This window comes from Scomber japonicus, chromosome 9, assembly GCF_027409825.1.
Source record: "Scomber japonicus isolate fScoJap1 chromosome 9, fScoJap1.pri, whole genome shotgun sequence".
NCBI lineage: Eukaryota > Metazoa > Chordata > Actinopteri > Scombriformes > Scombridae > Scomber > Scomber japonicus.
The window spans coordinates 19,877,550-19,904,471 of record NC_070586.1 but is presented as its reverse complement, the minus strand read 5'-3'; the positions used below and the strand labels follow the sequence as shown (position 1 = coordinate 19,904,471).

Genomic DNA, 26,922 nt, shown 5'->3' with positions numbered 1-26,922 from the left:
TTTATGGCTCTACATCACACAGAGCCATTTCCTCTGAAATGTCTCACTGTCACACAGTCTCATATTTACAGGCAAAGGATTGAAGCTTCAGGAAATCCTCCCCAAGCTGCACCTCCTTGTTTACTCTGGTGAAATTTCCAGATGTTCAAAAGAGTCCTGTTGTCCGGCAGTCAGCGAGGGAGGGAACCGCTGCTCCGTCCTCATGATGAGTCACTAAATTCAAAGTCCTGTTAATCAGGTTTGATCAATTTAGCCCCAGTCAGTTTAAAGCATTTGAAAAGAAGTGAGAAGCCTTTTTTCTCCAAAGTTAAATTACTCTCAGTAAATGTCTCTTCGGGGAAGGAAAGGGGAGAAGGAGTAGAGATGCACAAAGGAGAGAAAATTGGGAGGAGAAAAGGATAGAGGCGGTTGGGGATGAGTTGAGGAATTTTTTTGATTGCCTTTAAGAGTTGATAATAGCTTCACATCCTGTACAGCACACGCACACACCTCATTCACACGGTCCATCCTTGTACACACACACACACACACACACACACACACACACAACCAAACATGCACACTTGAATGCACATCTTACATACAATACAATCCAGACTCACACATCACACACACATCTGATCTCCTCCATCCTCCTCTGGTGTTCAGCCCAGTATATCCAGGTACACAGGCGAGGCTTTGGCCAGATTGAGGAGCAGACCGTGGATTTCTTTGATGTTGAGTCTCATATGTGGTTCTCTCTGCCAGCAGCCCAGCATCAGGTCATACACTTCTTTAGGACAGGTCCGAGGGCGCTGAAGCACCCTGCCCTGGGTTATACACTCTATCACCTTGAGTGGAAGAAGCAGAAAGAAAGACTGAAAATCAAATGAACTGTCAGCAGTTCTAGAACAAAGGAACATCCCTATCAATCCAAGCTGAAATTGACAACTCTCTGCATTTTCAAGCTCCAGCGAAGATGATGTAGCATCTGCCCGGTAAAGTTGTTTCACCTCACTGCAGCGCCATACAGTAAAAATATCACTGTGAATAAATTATTTACTGCAGTGATGAAGTTGGGCAACATAGAAACTGTCAACCAGACAAATCTGGCACAATTTCTCAATAGCAGTATAAGAGGGAATTCTCCAGCTATATATTTACATGCCTATACAATTAATTTAGTGTTTCAGCACAATCAAAGTCACATGTTCATTTAAAAAATACAGATTTCAGCTTTAAATCTACATTAGGATGAGGATCAAGGACAAGGAGCGCAAATCATCCTCTGACAGCAGTTTAGAAAATATCTATACCTTTTCCCAAATATCTATTCCTCAACCATTAAATACACCCTGCTGTGTGCATGCAATGAATGCTAACTGATGAACTAATGACTGCTATTAAGCTTCACAAAACAGCTGCATCATCTAAATAGCTTTATAGCCATTTAAGAAAATGTAATAAATAAAGATTATCATTCAATCTCTATAGTATTAAGGATCCAGTCTGTAAGAGTGTCATTATTTTTCCAATCAAGCAATTGTTTACATTTCCTCACTCTGTGATAGTCATCAGTTTGTGAGAATGGCCAAATAACGGATATTTCATTTTGGAGCCAATCTCCATATCCTGTGAAAATGATATCTGAGTATCGGATTTGGGTCGAGAGGTGAGCAAACTTCAAATCAGGAGAGATTTAATAAATGTAAATGGGAAAGAAAAGAGGCTAAAGGTTGATTTTACGTGTAACCAGAGTGAGTCTGAGAAGAAAGGAAACCTGTAACCAGAGTTGAGGTCATAATGTGGTTGAGTTAAAGGTTGAGGTGAAGGGTTGAAGGGCTTGGGCGCAGCAGTTGTTTTCCGGAAACTGTGTCAAGCCCTTAGTACAGTAAAGATTTGTAAATTATTAATTATTCAGAAGACACAGCCAATTGTTTACTTACTTATTTATGTATGTTTTGCTGATACAGAACAGCTATTCTTCCTCCACACACACAGTATATAGAGGGATTCAGCCCCCAGTAATTTAATTAATTTTAATTAATGGGGCAGAAACAAATAGCTGATTAATAGATTTGCAGTATATTTTGATAGTCAAGACAATTTTGTTTTTATCACAAAGTTGCATCAAGGGGCTTTACAATCTGTACAGCATACAGCATCCTCTATCTATTAGACAGTCAGTTCATTGTTTAAGTCATGCTGAACATTTTCTGATTTCATTTCCTTCTCAAATGTGACGATTCTCTGCTTTTGTCTGTTTTAGATGATATCATTTGAATTGTTGGACAACAAAATGATGTGAAGCCTTTAGGATTTTTTTAATAAACACATTTAAAAACAAATATTTAGATTTATCAATAATGGAAACAATCATTCATTTCAGCATTTATCCTTAGTAGAAATCCTTATTTAGAGTGAATTGACAGTATCCCTGAAAAAGATTTTACATACTGAATTAAAAAGCAGGATATTTTGTGGTATTGGTGCCAACACTACTACATTCAGTCTGATCCACGACAATAATATGGGATATGCTGTGAGTCCTTTTAAAAAACAGAGAGTTTCCAAATCAAATTCCTCTCCTCCAGAAAAATGTGTCAGGATGGTGCCCCTGCACCCTGTGAACAGTGTGTGGAGCAAAACCAGAACAGTCTGGCAAAAGCTTTGACGGCAGTTGTGCTCTTCTTTCACTTGTGAATAAAACAGCTTGCTCAGAGCTCCTCACCTCACAATTAATTCAAGACACAATGAAATGATAAACAGCTTATTGTATTTGTAAGTGATTTGCCTTAGCTTTGTATAATGAGAGGAGTCAGGCCAATGTATTCACAAAATGTATGCCTGTGGGAGTTGCACACACAAACCTGATCGAATATTTAGTTTTACTTTTAACTGTTTTATCAAATCCTGGGGTTGCACAATCTTATTTGGTATAACTTATAAAGCTGAAGGTGCTTCCAATGTAACATTTACTGTACACAAAGTAGCATAAAGTCTTTGTACTTTGGACTATCCTCCAATGTGATGGATCAGTTTCCTTCACAAACTTGATGCCTGTTCACAGTATAACTCTTCTATCTGTTGTTGTGTTCAGAGGAAGACACAGATGCTATAATGTATATGATATTACTGTACCTCATTATTGGAGAGCTGGTACCAAGGCTGTTTTCCATAGGTGAAGATCTCCCAGAGGACAACACCTAGACTCCAAACATCACTCTCTGTGGTGAACTTTCTGTACATGATGCTCTCAGGGGGCATCCAGCGGATTGGCAGCATGGTGTGTCCTCCGACCTGTGCGCACACACACACACACACACACACACACACACACACACACACACACACACACACACAAGGAGGGAAGGAGAATAAAGTCAGTAACCAGTATAGACAGGTAACCATATACAACAGAGAGCACTATTCTACTCTATTCTGTTCTGGGACATAATGTATTTCAAATGGATGCACAGTCACGCAGGTTTTCAGATTTATCTCCAAGTTCAGTCAGGAATTTCAATTTCATTTTAAAGTAGTGTAGCAAACATTTTACTCCTCGAAACTACTGCCCGAGGCATTTAACTGAGTGAGGTTTGATGTGTGTGGCACAGTAGATTGCATCATCTCATGACTGCAGCACACCTCACACATGATCAGTGCATGATTCAATTTTTATATCTTTGCTTACAGTTCAAAAAAACTCCTTGTTTATCTTATATTGGCCCCTTAATGCAGCCCTTCAGTTCAGCCTCTATCTGAAGTGGGCTGTTTTAGTCCCCGTCTCTTTAAGACCCCCTTTCCGATGAGTCTGTTCTGCTTGGTTAACTTCCGTCACAGCCGACCCTGGAGGCATTCTTTACATGAAATGTCAACTTCTCAAATATGTTTGTGCATGTTTATGCTGGAATCTGATCTGCAATATGAGATTGTCAGAATGGACAATGCAAACAACACATGGAAAACCTTAATACCAACCTTGGCAACCAAGACTGTTTATGGGCATGTGCAAAGTAGAAAAACAGAGCGCTGAGAATAGGCTGAAGCCCTTTAGGGGAACTTTGACCAATTATTAACATATCTGACATCATAAAAGTATATAAATAACAGAAAATCACGAAAAACATAACAAGAAGAAGTTGTTTTACATTCACTCTCATAATATACTCCCACTTATGTCCTGGGATGCCAACAACGACCCCCACCCCATGAAAAACACCCTGACTGAACTGGAGAGCTCCTTCAGCAACAGACTCCTACAAGTGTGTAAAGGAGCAAAGCAATATCACAGGTCCTTCTTCCCTGCAGCTGTGAGACGGTACAATCAGCACTGCGCCCAGTCCCACCCTCCCCAAACTTGGACAATTTGCAACACTGCACTTTTAATGTCCAATACTGTGCAATATTAGTATTTCATGTATACTATTGATTTCAATTAAACTGTGCAATATACATATAATATACATATATAGTTTCTCTCACTTTAATCCATGCAATACTGTAACAATATCTTCTCTAGCATATTATATTGTCATGTTTTTATTGTCTTTAAAGCACAAATGGAGTGGCACCTTTTATCTCATTATATGTTAAATATCATGACAATAAAGCTTTCTATTTCTATTACCTAATCCTTATTGCTGCTCTTTTATTTTACTGTCCACTTGCTGAAGTAGCAATGCAAATTTCCCCATTGTGGAACTAATAAAGGAATATCTTATCTTATCTTATCTTATCTTATCTTATCTTATCTTATCTTATCTTATCTTAAAGGAAATATACCTTTGAGCACAGGAGGGATGCACTAATCAATAGAGCAAAAAGTTGATAAATGTATCAGGAAAAGAGTATGCCATAAAAAAAGCCAGTTTGAGTGAGTCAGCAAAATATTAGCAGTCTTTTGTGTAAATATCTGATGCTGTATGTACATGTACACTGCTTGTGTCCCAAGTGATTAATTGAAAAATAATTTAATTATTACTTAAATCGTAGCATCAAACAGCACCATGAGTCCCAGCAACTGTCAGCAAGCAGAAATCATCAGCTAATCCTACACAGGAAGTCAGGCGCTCTGAGAAACATTTGGTCATTTCATTAAGCTCTAATCTGAGCCGAGCCTTTGGAGCCTGTTTGATTGTTGTATTCATATTCTGTGTTTTTTTCACTGTTCATAAACACTAGCAGCTCGTCTCTGCTGAGATTTCCACAGGCTGTGATTGGAAACCAGACGCAGGTTAATCTAGCAGCAGAAGTCAGAGTGTGAAAAACTTTTCATGCTTCATCTGTGACAAAAGGTGAATGAAATCCTCAGTCCTCAAGCACACACAGCCATGTAATTATGTTTGGATAAAAGCTATAATGTGTTCACGTGCTAATTTGTTGGCAATGTCACTCAGCCATAACGACAAACAGTTCCTCTGGTAATCCCTTTACTGATGATTTTCCCCCATAAGAAGCTTTATGGTTGGAAAAGTCATCTTACTGTATTCCACATAGTATCATACTACATATTTGATATCAGCTATCAACTGTAAATAGAGCTAAAATGTGGTTTCACTTGGGGTTAATTAGAGCTTAGAGCTGCAACGATTAGTTGACTAATCAATTATTTGACAACTACTAAACTTTTATGATAATCAATTAATTATTTTGAGATATTTTTAGGAAGAAAATTTCCAAAATCTCTGGCCCATGTCAAAGGGCCACAGTCAAAGTTATTGCATCAATCAGACAGGTGCCAGATTTGTTTTTGATGCAGGCTAAAAGGGTGGGGTTAAAAAATAATATACACGTACAGACTATTCCAGTTGAATGAACATTTTGGAGCCCAAGAAGTTCTCATACCGAGGATTTCATGTTTATTAAAATGAAACAATCTGGATGTGTTGTGCATAATTTTATACACATTTCTTTCAAAATGCAGCTTCATATATTCGGCATTTGGAAACTTTGGGATCTCAGCTGTTAAAAATTAGGTTCAGTTCAGATATGTACAAAATATTCCTGAGTCTGTTTTAAAGCAGTCAGATGACCAAATGAACATTGAAAGAGGTTTCACTCGTTGTAATCATTCCTCCTGTTAATACTGACCATTAAAAGATCAGTGTCATACTGTACACACTTACCATATAAGTGATTTGAGACTAAATCCACAGTCCCAAAATGTACGTTTATCTGAAGCAAATATTAGTCAAGTCTAATCATGTTATTTTCTTTTTTAGTAAAACTCTTTTGTTTCGCTTGTTAGTGTTTCACTGTTGAGCTGAAACTTTGAATTTGCACAAAAAAGTCTGAAAAATGAACTTTTGAATACATTTTTGGACATAATGAGGATTTTGCATTTGTCCCCCATCACTTTTATTGAGATCGCATTAGGAATGGGCCTCTTAATGGCCAGTATGAACAGAAGGAATGATTACAGGAAAGAAAAAGGTCATTTTGGCACCTGAATATTGCTTTAAGACAAACTTGAAAAACTGTGAACCTATCCTATGGGGGGGGGTCAATATTGCTATGCAAGTGAATGAAACCTAACCCTGTCGTCCCCTTCACTGTGCCTCCCCTCTCTCTTTCCTTCCTCTGCTAACATGAATCTATCCAGCGACCGGCGCTCCATTGCTCCACACAGATAGCGCAATCCATTTTCTGTGGTTTATGCCTGTTATTAATGGCCTGGTACCCACACTTGGCCTGTTTCTATGTTAGTCAGTGGGTTATTTAATGGAGTAATAAAATGTGCATGGTCAGATAGCCATCAGGTTCACTGGTATGTCTGGAGAAACATATCTGTCTCCATCTCTGCAGCTTGTACTCTTCTTAACCAGACCCTTGCTTTTCTCCCTATAACGCCATGTCTCCCTCCCGTTGTGTGCATTCCATTTGCATCTTTTCTCTCTGCTGCCTGTCTCAAACCCAATTTTGCTTTTAATTGGCATGACCATAGTAAAGTAGAGTATTCCTTAAGCAGCATGCTACAGAGTCTACAATGAACAAGTGATAATTCATTCATGCAATAAAAAAGACGACAAATAGTTTACACATTTCTACACTATGTATTGGTTTTCAAAGACTGAGACCCCCCTCCTCCCTCTGTCCCCCAGTTTACTTACTTAGTTTCGCTCAATTCTTGGATGTGTATGGGATTATTATTGTGAAATTTATCCCAGAGACACACAGCAGTTGAACCGTATATTGCTGTTTGACATAACTTCAGACTACATCAAATCCAAATCCATAATCTTTTCTAAGGTATTTATTAGTTTATTACTCTGGGAAAGTAGGAAAAACTGTTAATTTCCCCAAAACTACTGTATCTGAACTGTCTCTTAAACCAAATCACACACACATTTAGGCTATTTTATTTGGTCTCCATCTGATAATTAATGTAATAACTAATGTAACTTCCATTCACTGAGCTTCCTCTCAAACACTTTGGAGCGCCCCTGGTGAGTGCTTGGTGAGCCCCCACCACCACACACACAGACACACACAGAGACACAGACACAGACACAGACACAGACACACACACACACACACACACACACACACACACACACCTTATAAACCTCTGGTGTACGACACAAAACACATACAGTATAACAAAATACACTTTGCTACGCAATACATACCCCATTACCACCAGGTGGTTGCAGTTAGGTGTTGCCAGTAGCAACCACTACTGACAATTCAATAGCAGTTAGCTGACATTGTCCGTTTGTAAGATCTGTGACCAAACACATTTTTATCTATGCTCTAAATGCCCTTCTACTAACCAGTATAGGCCAACTGTTTGCCAACCTTTATCGTAAGTGTGGCTCACTTAGCAGAAGTCTGCATTTTCGTTATATTCAAATATCCCTAATTAGTATATTAATGATCTCATCTCTAAAGATATCAAATGCAAACTTGGTGTTTATACCTGCAGTTCTATTGTATTCTGTTCTTGTGTCCTGACGGCATTTATTCACTGATGTGTCTGGACCTGCTCACACCCATTAGTCTTTTTGTTTTATTCATCATGGCTGATCATTTCCCCTGATGGTCTGAAATATTAATACAGGGCTCTTGAACCACTGGGCTACATATTTTTTAATGTTTGTTAACTGTCTCTGTCTCTGTCTCTGTCTCTCTGTGTGTGTGTGTGTGTGTGTGTCTGTGTGTGTGTGTGTGTAGGCTGTTTGCATAAGTGTGTAAGAGAAAGAGAAGGAGAGGAAGAATTCAGAATTTAACAGAGTAAAAACACAGAGGGAATGAAATGAATGGAGAAGCAGGAAATAAAGCTTCAGATTAAATGTTCTCGTGCTGTTAGGGCATCAAATATTAAGAAATTCAGGTTTACAGTGAAGAAGTCTGAAGACTCGACACTTTCAAAGATTTTCAGTGAGGCAGACGGTGCGTGTCTCTCTGTCATCAGCTTTCTGTTTTCTCTCTGCTGTCAAGTAGCTCTGTCCTCTTTGTCTTTGTCTCCTTTGCTGTTTCTCTCTCTCTCAGTTATTCGTTCTCACCTCTCTGTGTCCCTCAGCCCGCCTGTCTGTCTCTCTCCCTCTCTGGCTTATAAATATGCATCATTGCAGCTAGACCGCTGCCTGAGTGTTCCAGGAAAGCCTAACAACAAAAAAAGAGGTACAATAAAGCAGAGGAGGGATGTGGGCTCTCTGTAGCGACCTCCTGGAGGCTGTGGTATCCATGGCAACTGGACCAGTTAAAAAGAAAGCATTATGGGATGTGGTGTAGGTGGGGCTTATGTGACTAACTCCGCCCACTCTTTGTTACAGAGGACGAGTACCTTAATTGCCCTCTGTGTTGCTATGGAAACAAAAACTCTTTCCAAGAATGCATGTGTGTGTGTGTGTGTAAGTTGGTTTTATTTTTCCCTGGAAAAATGAGCTTGTTCTCCTTTTACTGCTTAGATACAGCAAAATGGTTGACATATACTGTAGGTTTACACAACACACTGCTGTTTATTTTAGTGACGCTGCAACTAAAAGTCCACCATAAGAAACATAAAATAAAAAATCTGTTTTACAACTTTCACAACAATCATCAAGTTGAATAACAACATTTTCATTCCACTTATGAAAACTAGAATCTGGATAAAAAATATTTACTGTAGCTACCATTTCAAGTAAAGATCAGCATTATGAACAAACATTTGCAGGGTCTGTCTGTTTTTAAATCACAGCCAACATGTGAGAGCTGCATTTGGCATTTTTTGTCATATCTGTGACCAAGCAACTACTAAGCACTGGCTTTTATCTAACTATTCTACAGTATTATCTTATCAGTACTGCTGTGATTTATGATTTGTTATAATTCAGTTTTATTAAAATCAATTTAACGCAACCAAGTTAATGATTATATTATGCTCTCTATTTACTAGGGCTATATAGTGTATATAAAAAGCCATCTTCATTTTTTTTAAGTATCCAAAAAGTGTGTAAATTATCCATAGTGCCCTAAAAATATTCCACAATGGATTAAAAAAGTAGTGTCCACAGCCTGTATTATACACTACTTTCTGCTACCAATCCCACAATGCAATACTCCACATTTTAAGTCATCTATCTGCTTATTTCTGACACAGCCTTAACCTTTATTGGAAGTGTGTTTACTTGCTGCATATATGCATCCACATGTATCATGAAGGCAGAAGAATGTCAGACAACAAATCTTGATATGAGAATTTTATTGGCAATTCATAATTTTAGCTATTTTTATATTTGTAAAAATGTCATTTGTGCCTTCATGTGAATTTAATGGTATAAAATATCTGGAATATGTCACATATGCATTATAATGTAGATTTGTATTATCATACACACAGTACCAGTCAAAAGTTTGGACACACTTTCTTATTTAAGTGGATGTGAAGTTGTGTCCAAATTTTTGACTGGTACTGTATGTATGATAATACAAATTATCTAGCATTGCCAGGTTAATTTGTTAAATTATAAGGCAAGATCCTTGTCCACAAAGTAGATTTTAATGTTTGCTGACCAGTATCAACCTTGTGTTGATGTGTATTTTGTCACACTGGCAGCATCATGTACTGTAATCCGCCCACATACACACTCCTCCTGGACAGATTACGGCACCTCTACAGCCTCTCCACGTGCTGCATTAAGATGCTGTTTGTCTATGCTGATCAGGACCCAGAGATGATTTGTAGAAAATCACACACACGCACGCACACACACACACACACACACACACACACACACACACACACACAGGCATGCACACACACACACACACACACGCACACACCAGCCAAATGACTCTGCAGAGATTGTTTAGCCCTGCTTTTGTTGCCAGCACCTGCTGCCACAGTCTGTGTCAACAGGCTCAAACACTAAAATCCTCTTTCATCCTACACGTTTACACATAAAAACTGTTGAGGGACAGAAGATATGAATGTACTGTAGCGTACTGTATATGTGCATTCACTCTATCCAACTCCATCTGCAAGTCCAGCCCCACCCACACACCCACAGACACACACCAAAAATGGCTGCAAGGAAAGGCTCAAAGTTTGAATTGAGGCACCCTGTCTCTCCTCTGAATCATCTGTCAGGTTAATTGCGTAACGGGGGATTCAGTGACGTCATCACAGCCCCATCAGTCCTACGCCTCTGCCTCTATTTCCATTCACACACACACACACACACACACACACACACACACACACACACACACACACACACACACACACATACATAAACTCTGGGGGGGCTGAGATTCCTCTATGACTCATCTCTGCTCCTGTCTGACGCAAGAGCATGACTGGTTCCCTAGACTCTACACCCCCCGCCCCCCAACACACACACACACACACACACACACACACACACACACACACACAACATGGCTGTTTTCCCTCTCACCATCCTGCACGTACCTCTGTTCTGCTTTGCTATTTCTCCTTGTCTGTCTACCCCTGTCTTCCTTTGTAATTTCTTGCTCTGATATTTTGCTCTGTGGTTGTCAAAAGCTGCAGCTCTAGTATGTTTCTTTCTCACTGACTCTGCTGTTCACTGTCTCCTCTACAGGCTGCCTTGAATACAGACCTGCCCTCTCCTTCCTCAGCATGTGTGTGTTCCTTTATCGCTCTATTACTGCCTTTTCTCCTTTTGTATATTCATTCGTGTCTTGTTTTCTCCCTCCCTGGCCTCCCACTCTTCATCCTCCCTCTCTCTTTCCTGCTGCTCCCTCCATCTCTCTTTTCATCCCTTTGCCACCCTCCTTGCCTTGGTCTCCCACACTTCCATCTCCCTCTTTCTCTTGTACTGCTTTGGCATACTAAACAGAAGTTCTCTGATTACTTTTCTTCCTGAGAAACGTTGGATACAACTCCGAGGCTTCACCGCCACTGCCTTCGCCCGTTGCCATGACTACAGCCTCGGCGCTTAGCTTTATTGAGGTGGGGTGAAAGGAAGGGGGGGGGTTGCTGCGTGTCGTCACAAAGAGATAATACAAAAGAAAATCCACAGAGGAGAGACCTTAATCTTTTTACATCTTTAATTTGATACCATATAACTAGTCATTCTACATTTAGTCTGTTTTACCAATGAAAAGCTAATTTTCTGTGCACTTAGAATACAGGTTGTGGCCATGTTGGTCATGCATTTATGACCTTTTCAACAGAGTGGTTTAGCTCTGGGGAAACTATTTTCAGATATATATATTTGGAGCATTTTATTCCTTCATTATAGCGACCATGGAGATGACAGGAGAGGGGGAAGCGGGGTAGCAACAGTCTGCTGCTGGATTCAAATCATGGATATGGTGGTTATGTGGCATGCCTCTCAACCAGCAGGCTACTGCGGTACTCCAAAACAAATTTCGCCTACTGTAGTTAAAGTGCCATTAATGAACAGGAAAATATACCTGCAGTTTTCTTATGTTGCCATGCCAGTCTTCTCTCTCTTTGCCTCCTCCTCAGACTTCTCCGTCACTGTGACTCATGTCAGTTTGTCACAGTGGACGGGAGAAAGGGCAGGAAAATTGACAGTCACTATCAATCAATCAGTACGATTTATTAGATTGTGCCCTTTTGGAAAGGTGACAGATTGCCGTTCGGAAGGGGGAAAAACCACACTCTGAGCTGTCTCTTGTACATCTGAGTTACCTTGACACTGAGTGGAGAAGCTAAATGTCCCTGCAACACAAATATACATACAAACACTCTGAAACACACACATACACACACTATCTACACCCACACATCTCGTTTTAAAATGCCACTGCATTTCCACTCCATTTCCTTTTTGCAGAGTAGTCCTTTCTACACCACCCTCTACTGACTTGCACGTCCTGCAGTGTGAATAGATCTGTTGTACTGTATATTTCTGTACAAGACACGGGTGACATGACCCTTCAATCTGCATGAAGCTGTTTCTGTACAGTGGTGCCCATACAGTAGCCTATTCCCTTCAGTGTGCAAACTGATTATATCAGGTTCACTTATTTGAATAAAAATACAGAAAATACAAAAAACTGTTTTTCTACTGCTGCCATAATAGAAACAAAACACAGATTGGCTATTCTGATGAAGACATTACATTTGCAGAAAAATTCCCATACTTCATTCATGGTATAATACTTTAGATTGTTTTATGCATTTTTTAAATAAAAATGTTCAATGGAGATACAATACGTTTGCAATGTCACAAATTAAGCATTTCAGGCAACAGATATTACATAAATAGCTGATAGAATTTTATGTTTCTGTACATTTTCATAAACTATATTTTCATTAGGAGGTATTGGTGCTTGTCATGCAGCTCTCTGGTTAGCCAAGTTTTCTGATACCTGATTTTAAATTGATCACCTGCTTGATACAATAATAGTCAATAAACTGTATAAAAAAAACTCGATAATAACTACTGTATAATGTCCCAATGAGTACAATAATTACCCAAATGAAACAGCCCTTTCTTCACACATGGTGTGACTTAGCAAATTCACATAACAAAGCATGCTACGTATCCTCCGTAGTTCAGTCTATTACAGTACGGCATTACAGTGAGCTGCATACAAGCCGATGTGTATTTAAGTAGTAATATGTAGTCAGTTTTGACCTCCCACAGCAAGCGTCTTACTGTCACTCTGCTGGAGTCCATCAGTCATGCCCATGCAGGGGAGGAGCAGATAGGGACCCATGCAGCAGGGAGGAGGGAAGCTAAAAGAAGGGCCAGAAAAGAGATCGACACATACACCTACCCTGTAGTAGTCAGTGCTGTAGACATCTCTGGACATGCCAAAGTCTCCAATCTTTACTAGCAGATTCTCACCCACCAGGCAATTCCTAGATTAGACAGCAAACATACAGTAAGCAACAAAAAACTATGTACAGAAAAATAACAGCAATGTGATATAGTAATAACTGGCAAGTCCAAAAATGATTACAATTATTCTAGCATGTATCTTGAATCCTGAAAATACACTAAAGCTCCAGAGAAAGAAGCTTTCATTCAATGGACAGTTAGATCTTACAAACTGCATGTCAATTTAATGTGTGGCCCAGTCTGTACATTTATAGATCATGTCCAATTGAATTTGTCGGTGAAACTTTCCAACCATGTATTAAGGTGGTATTTCTGTTTCTTTTATTTTAGCTCATGCGGTATTAAGTATTCAAAAACGTGCAGAAACAGTCTGAATAAATTTATCTGTATCAATAAACATTTATTAAGTCCACACTGTACATAATATGATCATGAAGTAAGTGATAAACCTGGTGGCCAGGTCACGATGCACAAAGTGCTGTGATGCCAGATAGACCATGCCAGATGCTATCTGCTGGGCGATGTGCAACATCTGGGACTGAGTCAGCTCCACAGGTCTGGTGGTCTGGCCCTCTGCCATCAGAACTGCATCTGGACCATGAGCCCTACAAGGGAACAGGTAGACAGAGTTTTAATGTTCACTCAGTTGATGTTTGTTGGAGTCATGTTGTTTCTTTTTATTTGTTTTGTGTTGATCTGAATATGATTACTGGCTATCAGCCTTCAACAAGATGAACTATATACATGCTCAGTTTTCCAGCTTCTTGTTTGATAAGATGTTTTAAAAAGGCCATACCTGAGGAACTTGTTGAGGTCTCCGTGCTTCATGTACTCAAACACCATGATGAGAGGGTCGCTCTCCACGCACACTCCATAGAAAGTGACAATGTGTTCATGCTGAAGGTTGGTCAGCAGCTCAGCCTCACGGTGGAAATCCTTCCTGGCATTCTCACTGGCCTCTTTAAGTGTCTGAACACACACAAAGAAATGCTCACTGACATTTTAATAAACTGACAAATGAAAAGCTCACACATTATGCCACGTACACTATTGCCAATTAGTCACTTTCACAGTGCACCCAGTCTGCTCCAATTTATTTGGCTGATGTCCATTACGTAAAAAAAAAAAGTAAGTGTCTCGCCTTGTAAAAGTGAGTTACAGCAACTCAGCACACACACTGTGAAATTACTGGCAACGAGCAAGGAGCAATACAATGGGACAGTTTATATTAATCTAAGCCATTATGAAGTACAACATTGTTTACATTAATTATATTCCCTGGTTCCCTTTGAAACTAATCTTTGTCTCCCCTCCATGAATCAGGAAATCTGTCAGGGTGGTTGTGTAATACAAGCATTTGCGACAAATGTGTGTAAAAGACAAAGAGAGAGAGAGAGAGAGAGAGAGAGAGAGAGAGAGAGAGAGAGAGAGAGAGAGAGAGAGAGAGAGAGAGAGAGAGAGAGAGTTGCAGCACCTGAAAGCGATACATGGTCTGTATTCATTTCATATCTAAATAAGAAAAATATAGAAAATTCCTGCTGTCCTACATTAATAATTGATTATCTTCCTACTGTATATGACATGGATATATGTTCGTTTTCCGCCTTGTGTGTGTGTTTGTTTGTCTGTCTGTGCATTAACAACGATAGAGGATAGAAACCCTGTTACAAAAAAAGGTCTCAAGGACAAGAAGAAGTCACCAAGAAAGCTCAGGAAGAAGGAAATGACCTTGAAACCTTGTAACTGAAATGCTGATATGCCAGAAAACGAGACCAACTGTAACTCTACCCACCTAGACTCAACCAATCATGTATCGTGAAATAGAGGCTTGGTCATGTTCATTATAGGCTGCAATTTGATGATATGGATGATTATGACAGTATTGATACTGTATGAAATCCTGTGCGTCAATCTCAGTTTGATATATGATATTGAACATGTATGGGAAATCTGGGTTGGATGACTGGGATGACTCTACTCTCACATGCCGGGAGTGACTGCCTGTCTTAGTTTGACTTTGTGCGAATTAACATGTTGGTATTTGGTCCCTTAAAAACAGATCAACCTGCACCAGAGGAAGGGTGTGATACTGACAATGAAAATAAATAATACAAATAAATGCTGATACCGCTTTCTAATTACGCATTGTTTACAAAGGGGTTCATACAGCAGTTTATTTAATGGTGGCTAATGATTTATAGCCAATAGGATGATCAACCAACTTTTGGGTTGTTGGTAATACATTCATAAATATCAATGGGTTTCTCAATTTATAAAAAGCCATCACATCTGCAGTTATGAATGTTAATAGATGAAGTAGATAATAAGCTAGCTGATAGACACAGCAAGTTTCTTGATGGATAACACCAGAAAGAACCTAAACCCAAAATATGTTCTTATAATAGCTTAAAACTAATCCAACTAATTATGTTTTTGTGTCATGTTTTATTTGTATTATTTTTTAAATTAACTAAACTTGATTAGTAAAAAAAGTTAATAGTTATAACATGTAACTCTTAATAAAAGGCCTCTTATTAGGGCGTGAAACCAAAATGGTTCTGGGCTGCTACATACTTTTTTTATGACCATATTTGTTGGTTTATCTGCATACAGTGGTCTACTGAGGCCATAAACTAATTTTTCATGCATGATAAGCCCATGCAGCAAGGAAATCTGGGACACAAAATTGGATAATAACAATATATATTTTTTTTGGCAAAGGCATTGCTCCACTGGGGTCAATCACTGAATTGCTCAATATATCAAATGTAGACTGTAATAAATATTCATTACAGTACTGAGCAAACAATATCAATGTTGAACTCAGGAAACCAACAACAGAGACTTCCCTGTGAGCCAAGCATCTATGCATGAACTATCACGCTCTGAGTATTTGAATGCAATGTTGCATTAATTCCCAGGCTAAAAGCCATAATATTACACTGTTAGTCATCCAGTCTGCGCACGCTCAGGTCCCTGGACAAATAAAAAGCAATCAACATCCTCTAGCTCGGGAATGTAGTGACTCACATTTACATGTGTGAAGGCAGCGTTATTGAAAATGCTAGGTGTTTGTGATTGATGACATGCAGCAATGTAAGTGTGTGTGTATAGGTGTTTGTGTATGCATATTTCTATGTGTATCCGGACGTGTTAAAGTGTGCCTGTGATCAATGGCACCTCAGTGTATAATATACAGCATCTGTAAAACTTATTCTGTAATAGGGCTGACTGGCTGATTGATAGCTGACTCTTAAACCAGAACCATTAAGCCCTATTAGTATGTGTAGGTTATTGTAATGTGGTGTACAGGGGAGAGCATGTATCTGTAATGTAGCGTGCATGACATAGTGCAACGGAAGTATGTGCTGTGCATAAGGAACTCTGTAAGTGTGCACTGATGAGGGGAGGTCTGCACTCCAGTGCATGTTCTTTCTTTGAAGTTGGATCTACATGTCTCTTTATGCTGAACAAAAGTGACAGACTGTAATGCTGAAATAATCCACTGACAAATCTTGAAGCAATTAAAGCAAATGTACAAATTTTAAGTGAACATCCAGGAAGTGAGCAAAAGAAAATGCGAATCAGTGTGTAACACGATTACATATCAAATAGAATAATAGAATGCATTTAGAATACATTTGTTAATTAATTTGTGCCCTCCTTGAACACACAAATCTACACACTGCCAAATGTTGAAGGGTCGGCACACCGAGACTAAGTCAAAACCTAGTATACGACTGGACCATGTATGGTCAATGTGCGTAACTGTGGTTAGTTTGTTACAGGGATAGTAGGTGGTGGTGTCTGTAATGTGAATTCTTTCATTTCTGTCCCTGTAATATTTATTGTTGTGTATTGGCGTAGCATATCTCAAGGCATGGTTAAGCTACGTTTCAGTCAAAAATAAGGGTTTAAATGCAGTCACAGAAGCAACACTTTCCACTTATATCTTGGGATTTTTTATTTGAAAGAGGGCTTATTTTAATTCTAATTATAACTATTCTAATTATCTGTTAACTCCCCTTGCTCTGTCATCTGTTTCTATGTGCAGATGTCTGTAAACATGTGGTCTCCTCCATATGTTTATGTAGCATTAGCATGCTATGCTAACAGTATAACAGCTGTGTGACTTTATATCCACGCTGTGATGTCTTTTACAGCACACACCTGGGGTTTTTAAAAATGACACACTGCGGCTACACCTTATTTTTGTACAGTCTATTGGCCCCAGAACAGCACAGCCAAGCTAACTAGCTGCTGACTGACCTGAAGGCTGGTAAAATGGAATCTGTCACATCTCTTTGTATGTTGTCAGTGACAGGGTCTCCGTTCATCAGTCAGTATGCGTGTTTTTCAAAATGATCTGTAAACACCCCCCAAAGACTCATTCATTTTGAAAGAGCTACAGCCAATGGGGCAACTCCAACACTGGGCCAATTGACCAGTGATGTAACTTCATCACTCATTGAGTCAGTCACTCAGTCAGTCAGTGACACATTCAGGGTTAAAGGGCTGGTTCATGGTTGGTCCCACTAATAAACATGTCTTGTTATGTAGATCTCTTAGTATGTAGTCAGTTCTAGTTTTGGATGGTAAACGCAGGAACACTTTATATTATAAATACTCCACAAGAAATTGCGTTAGTTACAGAATCTGGTTTCATTTGAATTGCTTTCTACCAAAGAAATAGTTATTATAGTTTGTTTTGTAATTTGGATGAACCAACACTTTAAGGAGGAAGTGAAGGTAGGGCCATCATCTATTTGTCTGAAAAGTCTGTTTCAATCAGCATTTTCTCTTTGTTGTTACAGCAGCAAGGAGAAGAGAAAGACTACTCGAGAGAAATGGTGAGTCACAGCAGTTGACCACAAGAGGGAGAAGAAAAGAGCAGATGGTACATTAGCTAATTGAAAAAAATCTGATGAATTAGGAGAATTTAATCAATCAACTGACTCTAATGATTAAATGATTTATTTACATTACGTCTATAGGCAACCACACATTTAGCAGTTTAAAATACAATTTATGTTTAATGTAAATTGAGAGAAGATTACATATTAAAATGTGGTCAGCAAAATGCTGCACCGTGTTTTACATCCAAGAATTCTGCTTCCCAGGATTTTCAGGTGCATATTTTACAGATTGCTCAGAAAGAGCTGAAGCTAAGCCGGCAGCAAACATCAGTGGGCCAGCAAGCGGTTTAAAGCTGAGCTAGAGGGAAACAGGAAGTGTAGGAAGATAAAAGATTTGAGATTTGAGGAAAACGTCAAGATAGAGATGAGAGCTGCAGAGGAGAGCGAAAAAGTATTGCAGATGAGAAAGGGAGAGGAAGTAGGGGGCTATGGGAGGACAGAGGAGCGACAGAGAAGGAAGGGGGGTCTCTTACAGGTCATGTATTGTTAATGAGAAGTTCTTCACCAATCAGATCCTGTTTCACCACAGACTAGCAGAGAAAGCATCTTTGATGGAGAAATGGATGGATGGAGAGATGGGATTGGGGGGACGCTGTCTGGGAAACCATTCAATTTGACCCCCGGAAGTCAGTGGTTTGAGTGTAATTCCACCTTTTGCTTACAGAGAAATTCTTGAAAGGAACAAGCAGCTAACAATAGCAGAAGAAATGGAGGTGAGGAGGAGTCTAAATACTGTACAGATGCCTTGTGAAGGATTTCATTTCAAAGTGCCATGTATCCATTTCAGGAACATAAGATTATCTGCTGTAAACTGTTCAATATTTCAAATTATCAGATATCATTGCAAAATATAGTAGAGAAGGCAATAACTTCTCATTCAGTAATAACATTATGGGGTTTATTTTGGTGCCAGCCAATCATTCTGCAGGGGCAGGGATTTAAAAATGGATGATATCTTATTTTGAAACTAGACTCCTCATATACAGACTGGGTGGCATTTTATTTCACAGACAAAGTGCCCTTCTGTTCTTTGGTTGATAATAGCTACAAAAAGCAAAGTTTTATTTTTTCAATAATGTGATTATAATGAGAGGTCACAGATTTTTCCCTTCAATTCCCAAAGTCACTTGCTCTGTAAGCTCACATTTAAATTAAAAAAAAAAAAAAAAAATCAATTGTAAAAGCAAATTGTTGAGGTTAGGGCTGCTCTTGTTATACTGTTGAAAATTGTATATAATACAAACCTTTCTATGATTGTACATTATTACTAACACTTTGATATTTGAACACTATAAAGTGACACAAACCCCCCTTTTACTTACATTTGGAATGTGTTATTGCACTTAAGTAAGTAAAAATAAGACAATTGGGCTTTTGAAATTACCTTGACAGCCACTAGTATCTTCTCCTGGTCAGGTGAGAGGTTGTAACATTCAGCCAGGAAGACTTTCCCAAACGCCCCCTCTCCCAACTCTCTCTTCAGCACGATGTTATGTCTCTTAATATGTTGGACGACTGTTGAACACAGAGAGAGAGAGAAAACACACACACACACACACACACACACACACACACACACACACACACACACACACACACACGAGGAGAGAAGGAGAATAAAGTCAGTAACCAGTATAGTCAGGTAACCATGTACAACAGAGAGCACTATTCTACTCTATTCTGTTCTGGGACATAATGTATTTCAAATGGATGCACAGTCACGCAGGTTTTTAGATTTATCTCCAAGTTCAGTCAGGAATTTCAATATATTTTAAAGTAGTGTAGCAAACATTTTACTCCTCGAAACTACTGCCCGAGGCATTTAACTGAGTGAGGTTTGATGTGTGTGGCACAGTAGATTGCATCATCTCATGACTGCAGCATACCTCACACATGATCAGTGCATGATTCAATTTAAAGAGTACATATCATATTTGGCTCTACAGGAATATCTTTGCTTACAATTAAAAAACTCCTTGTTTATCTTATAGCAGCCCTTGCAGCCCTTCAGTTCAGCCTCTATCTGAAGTGGGCTGTTTTAGTCCCCGTCTCTTTAAGACCCCCTTTCCGATGAGTCTGTTCTGCTTGGTTAACTTCCGTCACAGCCGACCCTGGAGGCTACTTTTTTCCACTTCTTTTTCTCATTCTTTACATGAAATGTCAACTTCTCAAATATGTTTGTGCATGTTTAAGCTGGAATCTGATCTGCAATATGAGATTGTCAGAATGGACAATGCAAACAACACATGGAAAACCTTAATACCAACCTTGGCAACCAAGACTGTTTATGGGCATGTACAAAGTAGAAAAACAGCGCTGAGAATAGGCTGAAGCCCTTCAGGGGAACTTTGACCATGTTTAACATAGATATCTGACATCATAAAAGTATATCAATAACAGAAAATCACGAAAAACATAACAAGAAGAAGTTGTTTTACATTCACTCTCATAATATACTCCCATTTATGTCCTGGGATGCCAACAATGACTCCCACCCCATGAAAAACACCCTGACTGCACTGGAGATAGTGACCATACAGCCCTCTTATAGGGACCATATTAACACATTACAAGTTAAGATAAACACAATTAACAGAGATGGAAATATTAGTAAATTGTGCACAATTTAATTTATGATGTTTTCTGTTGCATACCATGTCTAATTGTCTACACATCATATGGATGCTGTAGAAAATAAACAAACTCACTGTATACTGTACACTGATTTGCTTTAGGTCTGACTACAGTGTAAACTGTATGTATCTGTAAATAAAGTCTGTTTCACCTACAGTACGTAATCTCTTGCTACCTTCTGCTCACTTACATTTGGATCAGAGTCGACAAACCTGTTCTCTGTTGCTAAGTAACTTCTGACTCCATGCCAGCTGACTTTTTAGAAAATTTGGCATCTCACCACGGTGATGATTTTTTTTATTGTACAAAATGATTAACAGTGTGGTGTCCTTACTATAACTTAGCTAAGCCCCGTCTTCTTGACTCTGGGCCAGATGTGCAACTGTCTGCATGCAAAGAAACACATATGATCCTATAACCCATGCACTTGGATCCTTGAACACACACACACACACATACACACACACACACACACACACACACACACACACACACACACACACACAGACTGAGATTTATCTGTGATGTGATTAAGAGGTGCATTTGAAGAAAAGCTGTCCACTCAGAATATTGCATTAAAGCCGAGCTAGACTCTCAGAAGCTGCATCGATCTACACTGTAAGATACTGAGATCCACCATAACCCAATATCTCACTGAGAGAGGGAGAGAGAAAGGGAAGGAGACACACAGAGTAAGAGAGAGAAAGGTGAAGAAAGAGGGAGAGATAAGAGACACCACTTGTCTGAATCAGATACTCAAGAGCATCTATTTCTTAGTGTAAGATTGTGGTGGAAGACAACATGCCCACACTATTCAGTGGGTGTTTCTGCATGTGTGTATGAGTTTATCTGCAGGCTTTGCACATGTACAGTGCACAACATAAAAAACCTGCCTCCTAAAAATATGTTTGAAATATTACTAATTTGTTTTGTGTTATTGTGAGAGGGCATAACTTTTTTTTTTGACTAACTAAGCACTTTGGTTAAGGTCAGGGAAAGATCACAGTTTTGGTATACTGATAATCAGATAATCACATTTTTGTCACATTTCGCTATTGTACACAGGTCTGCATTAGGTGCTGCTAATCATGTTCATATTAATGTGTCAATGCAGCTGCCATATTGTAACAGGCCAGCCACACCTCCATAGTATGGATACAAGTATATTGTGGAAAGCGGTCTATTCATTTTACAGCTATCATAAATCACATAATTGTTGATTTATAAGAGGTTTGGGTTCACATAATATAATATAGAAGACTAAGTTGATCAATTATGGTTTCTATATTATAATACTTTACTAACAATAAACTGATATTACTATAATAAATCCATGTTGAGCCTTCCTTTTGTAATTATTTTGTAAGAATATTCTACATTTTTGTTGCATTGTAATATGGCTTCTGTGATGATTTTTTAAGAACAGAAAAATAGATTTAATGTTTTTTTTTAAATTGACATGCTTCACAGTCCTGTTTTTAAATGAATACTTTCACACTCATACTATTTTCATAAATTATGTATAAAATGTAAAGTAAAGATGAGTTGTGGCCTGTATGTTCTGCTTAGTCAGTCTCTGAAACAGCTGCAAATTTAGACGTATCCTCAGTGTGGTTTAAAGTCTATGTTTACATTTATTGTCCAACAACAAAAACAACAGTAGGTACAATACCAGGTCACACATCTTCACAATTCCCTGTACAGCAGCATACTACAGTATGAACCCACATCCCCACAAGCCAACTGTCCACCATTTAACCAGCTAATTACTTCACCGCACCAGTTGCTACTGTGGTTACTGTGTAATACGTGTTCACCCACGCCTCGCACCACTCCTCCTTAATTAACACCCTCAAAAAGCAAATGAATTGATGTGCTGACCATATTTACACCATTGCTTTTTTTTGCATGATGGGAAATTTGTCCTTGTGCTTAGATTTATAACATGTCTTTGCAAATAATATTGCATTCAAGGACCCTTCCTAATTTCTCTACATAGCAATCAAGAACTTACCAAAAGTAAGTTATTTCATTTTGCTTGCTTCATATCACTTTTAAATTCTTCTTTCCAGCTGTTTGCCACTTTATCATTTATCATTATTAACTTTATCTACGTGCAATGCTGTGCATCAGCCCTGTTCTCCTCGACAAAAATATTACTCCCCCATTTACCAAACTTTACACTGTTATTCTCCAATGTTTTTCTTTAATAGTACCCATTTTCCATGATCACCATCCTCACTCATTTTCCCCTGTTTAGCATTCCCCTATTCAGTCTCATTATCTTTCTCTGTTTCCCTATTTAGCATCATTCTGCTCCATCATTTATTTCTCCTTATTGCCATTCCCCTCAATTTTTAATCAATATCCTCTAAACATTAACATCTAGACACATGTTCTTCTCCCATTCTGCTACTCTATCAGTCTTTTTCGATCATTTGTTTATTATGATTACCATCAAGAGGAATAATATTTCAATCTTTTTCCATCTGTCTTTTCTATCTCTTCTGCGATCTATCCACATCTCCCTGAAGAGCCACCCTTCACACCAATCCTCTTTAATCAGCATCTTAAAACCAAAGAAATTAATGTCTCAGTACATAATTATTCCCTGTTTGCCATCTGCCTCTTCTTCCGATTCTCCTTCTCTCATCTGGCCAAAATCTTTCTATGACCCTGGATTCTGAAATAAAACAGCTCCACCACCTTGGAAATTATGTGGAAATTAAGTAGTACGACAAGACAAAGAGACAATAGTGTTTGACAGATGCTTTGAAAATAGAGCGACCAGAGACTTCAACTCTGCTGTCCATCAAATTCCTCGCCCAGTTAATGTCATGACTTTCTTTTCCACCACACCCCCTCTCAGTCACTCCCAGCTGTCTGCCCTCCTATCACAAGGTGTAGCTAATTGTGACCTATATTTTCATAAGCTTACTGTGTCTTATGCGTCTGTGTATGCATGTGTTCTCTTACTGTATGAATCAGATTTTCCAGAGCAATGTTAATCCTCTCTACCTCAATGCAACAATATACCTCAAAAGATCTGTTGAGATGGAAATGTTGGAAAAATAAATACATAAAGCAATATGTAACAACTATGAAGGCAGAAAAAGAGTCTCTCCTGCACTGAAGAGTCTTGGGTCGTGTCCTTAATTATTTGTCAGGGTATTTTGGAATTTTAGCACTTTTAGTACTTGAGAGGAGACAATTAAAGACACATTTAAACATATTTTCTGAGCTTATTTCAGTATTTTTTATTATTTGACTAAATTTAGGCCAACAAAATATTGAAGGATTAAATATTTTGCCATCAGAATTGTATTTCTTGCAGGGTGGAGAGGGTTTTCGACTTTTATGTTGTGAAATTAAATGTTTTATTTTATGGATCCATAACTTCCTAAAATATTTACAGAAAGTTTCCTTGACAGAATTATGTAATCTTGTTGTAAGTACAGAGCAGGGGCGATTCTAGGATCAGACCTTTAGGGGGGCTCAGCACCGAGTGAGATGTTAACATACAATGCCATGCAAGTGTTCAAACCCCCTACTAAATGTCTCATTTCAATGGATAACATAAATTACAACAAGAAATATTAATACATAGCGATTTATAGTGTATAATAATAATTGTTCGGAATAAACAATCACATATTTCTAGAGGACACTCAGATAGTTAATGATCACTGAGGGAAACACAATATTAATGACAGAAAAAATAATAACAATAATAATTTATTTTACTGTTAGGGGTGCTGAGATCAAATTTAGGGGTGCTTGAGCACCTCTAAAAAGGGTCTAAAATTGCCCATGGTACAGAGGAAATAACACTTTAAATTTCATTGTGTTGCCTTTATAATCTTTTGCTGATTTCAGTATATTTTCCTTGAAATAACAGCTCCATTTAAATTAAATTTACAGGAAATAAAACAGGACAGTTAACCCAAATTATCAAATTGCAGAGGGTTTTTTTTTGGGAGGTTGTTGGGGACGTGGACTCAATAACCTCAGTATTTCTATTTGCCTAATTTGTGTATGTATATGTGATGTTACCAGCTATCCAAATCTGCATGTGCCTTACTGTAGCTCTTTAATACTGCATGTGACACACTTTACAACAATGTAAACCTCTATGATGTTATTATTGTTAATGAGGTGTTCACTTCCGAGGTAAGCTGCACATCTAATGCTTTGTAACACAGCTAACAGTTCTCAGTAACAGTAATTACAAGCGGATCCATCATCTCTGCAGAATAATTGTTGCTCATCTTTAAAGTAGAAAAGTGTATTCCTGTATTCAGTATTACAGGCAGTAAGCTGGTTAAGGCTGATGTTTAAAAAGTTCCTGGCACGCAACCTAACAGCACTTTGCCAAACTGTCTCCATCAAAGGCTATTGTGCGGGTCCGAAAAGGCAGAGTGCCAAATAATCAGTCAGACTTTCAGTATTTATGCTTCCTCTCTGTGAGTCAAAGACGCACACAGAGTAATAGTTGTAATGGCTGTAATATATTAAGAACACGCACGCACACACACACACACACACACACATAATTTACTGCAACACAAGGCCATAGCCTGGAGAAGCTTTTATTACTTGTCAATAATCATAATGTCACGTTGATGTGTGCTCTGCGGCTGCCTATTACTGTTGTTCTTTGTGTGTGAGTGTCTGTTTCTGTTTTCCTCATGTTAATCTTTGTTTTTCTTTCTTTCTTTGACCTCTTGTTGCCCTCCTTTCGTTTGCGCTGTTGAATTTCTGGTGTGTACATGTTGTGAGGTTAGATAAATTGGGGCTGGTCATCCATAGGAAAAAAAACAAACAAACTCTTACTGAAATGGCTCATGTACTGTGTGTTTTTCTCTCAGTGGCTCTGGTAATGTATGTGTATGAGTCATGCATGGAAGTCTCGAATTTATGAATGGATTTGTGTCTAACATATGTTGGATCATACACACACAGAAACACATTTGCGTGTATATGGACTTTCTATTTCCCACCTCTCCCTCAGAATTGACAATTTACCATCAGCAGCAGCTCCAAGGCCACACAGCAGGAGATACGTTGCCGTGGTAATCTCCATGTCATGCACATACAGGAAATTTGAATATTTGGGAGTAGAACTCATTATAAAATCTTCCTTTGAATTAAAGATAACTGAGGCTATTACTCACATGTGTCCGTTTTGAGTAGACTGTTTGTGCTCCTGAAGTACTGAGGGTTCTCTATCACTGGGATCTTGGTCATGCCGATAATGACTGCATCGGGTCCCATCTCAGAGGAGGAAGGGGTGTTGCTACCATTGGAGACGTGGTGAAGAGGAGAAGCCGAGTCATCATCATTACTGATCACTGAGGATGGTCCTAAGAGAACAGAGAGGGAGGGGGAGAAGCATTGCTCAGTTTGGTTTGTTGATCTTATCTTTGCAATAATCGAGAAAGGGCTTCCACGTGAGACAGAAAAATAGAAGCATTACATGACGGCCTTGTTAATAGTATAAGGACAAGAGAGTTGTTATTGATCACAAGACATCTACTGTATGAGAAGGAGAGAAAGATGTTACTCATCATGTTAGTTGTTTGATCACTGTCAGAGCCCTTTCACAGATTAACTAATTAGAAATCTCAACACAGCCAGATGTGTATGCATGTGTTTTTCACACCACTTCTCATCCTCTAAGATTTTGTGACTTGTGAGACAGCAAAGATACTTATTATGAGGCTCCATATATGAACTACTGTACAGTTACAGTTTGTTAATATCATTGTATTGTTAGAGCTTAAAAAAGGCTTCAAATGGGTTAGAGAAGAGCGTGTTGTTTGCTATTAAAATTCCTTCATATGAAACCTTTTTATCATCAGGAAGGAAAAAGCTGTGTCTGACTATTTGTAACTTTCCAAAACTGTCAACACCTGCTTCTTGCAGCATCTGCTCAGGTGTGTAGGGCTAAGAAAGCAGGATTGGTTTCAAGCTGTCTTTCAAATTCTTTCTACCTCCGTCAATTTTTGTATGCACAAATGACTGCAACAATATGAATGCCTTTGAGAAAACACTAAGCTTGAGTACTGTTATCTCAACTGTCTCTAGCCCTATTACACTGTGCA

General features: G+C 38.7%; 1 protein-coding gene across 1 annotated transcript in view; it reads right to left on the bottom strand.

Moving 5' to 3' along the window:
• Window positions 1-644: 644 nt before the first annotated feature.
• The window catches only part of ntrk2a (neurotrophic tyrosine kinase, receptor, type 2a), an 84,093-nt gene continuing 57,815 nt past the window's right edge, over window positions 645-26,922 (bottom strand). The window contains exons 14-20 of the mRNA XM_053324990.1: window positions 25,993-26,181; window positions 19,569-19,699; window positions 14,065-14,237; window positions 13,718-13,873; window positions 13,198-13,288; window positions 3,121-3,279; window positions 645-830 (exon numbers count right to left, since the gene is read on the bottom strand). Of these exons, the coding sequence (XP_053180965.1) occupies window positions 645-830; window positions 3,121-3,279; window positions 13,198-13,288; window positions 13,718-13,873; window positions 14,065-14,237; window positions 19,569-19,699; window positions 25,993-26,181 (1,085 nt within the window). The remainder of the gene's footprint in view (window positions 831-3,120; window positions 3,280-13,197; window positions 13,289-13,717; window positions 13,874-14,064; window positions 14,238-19,568; window positions 19,700-25,992; window positions 26,182-26,922) is intronic.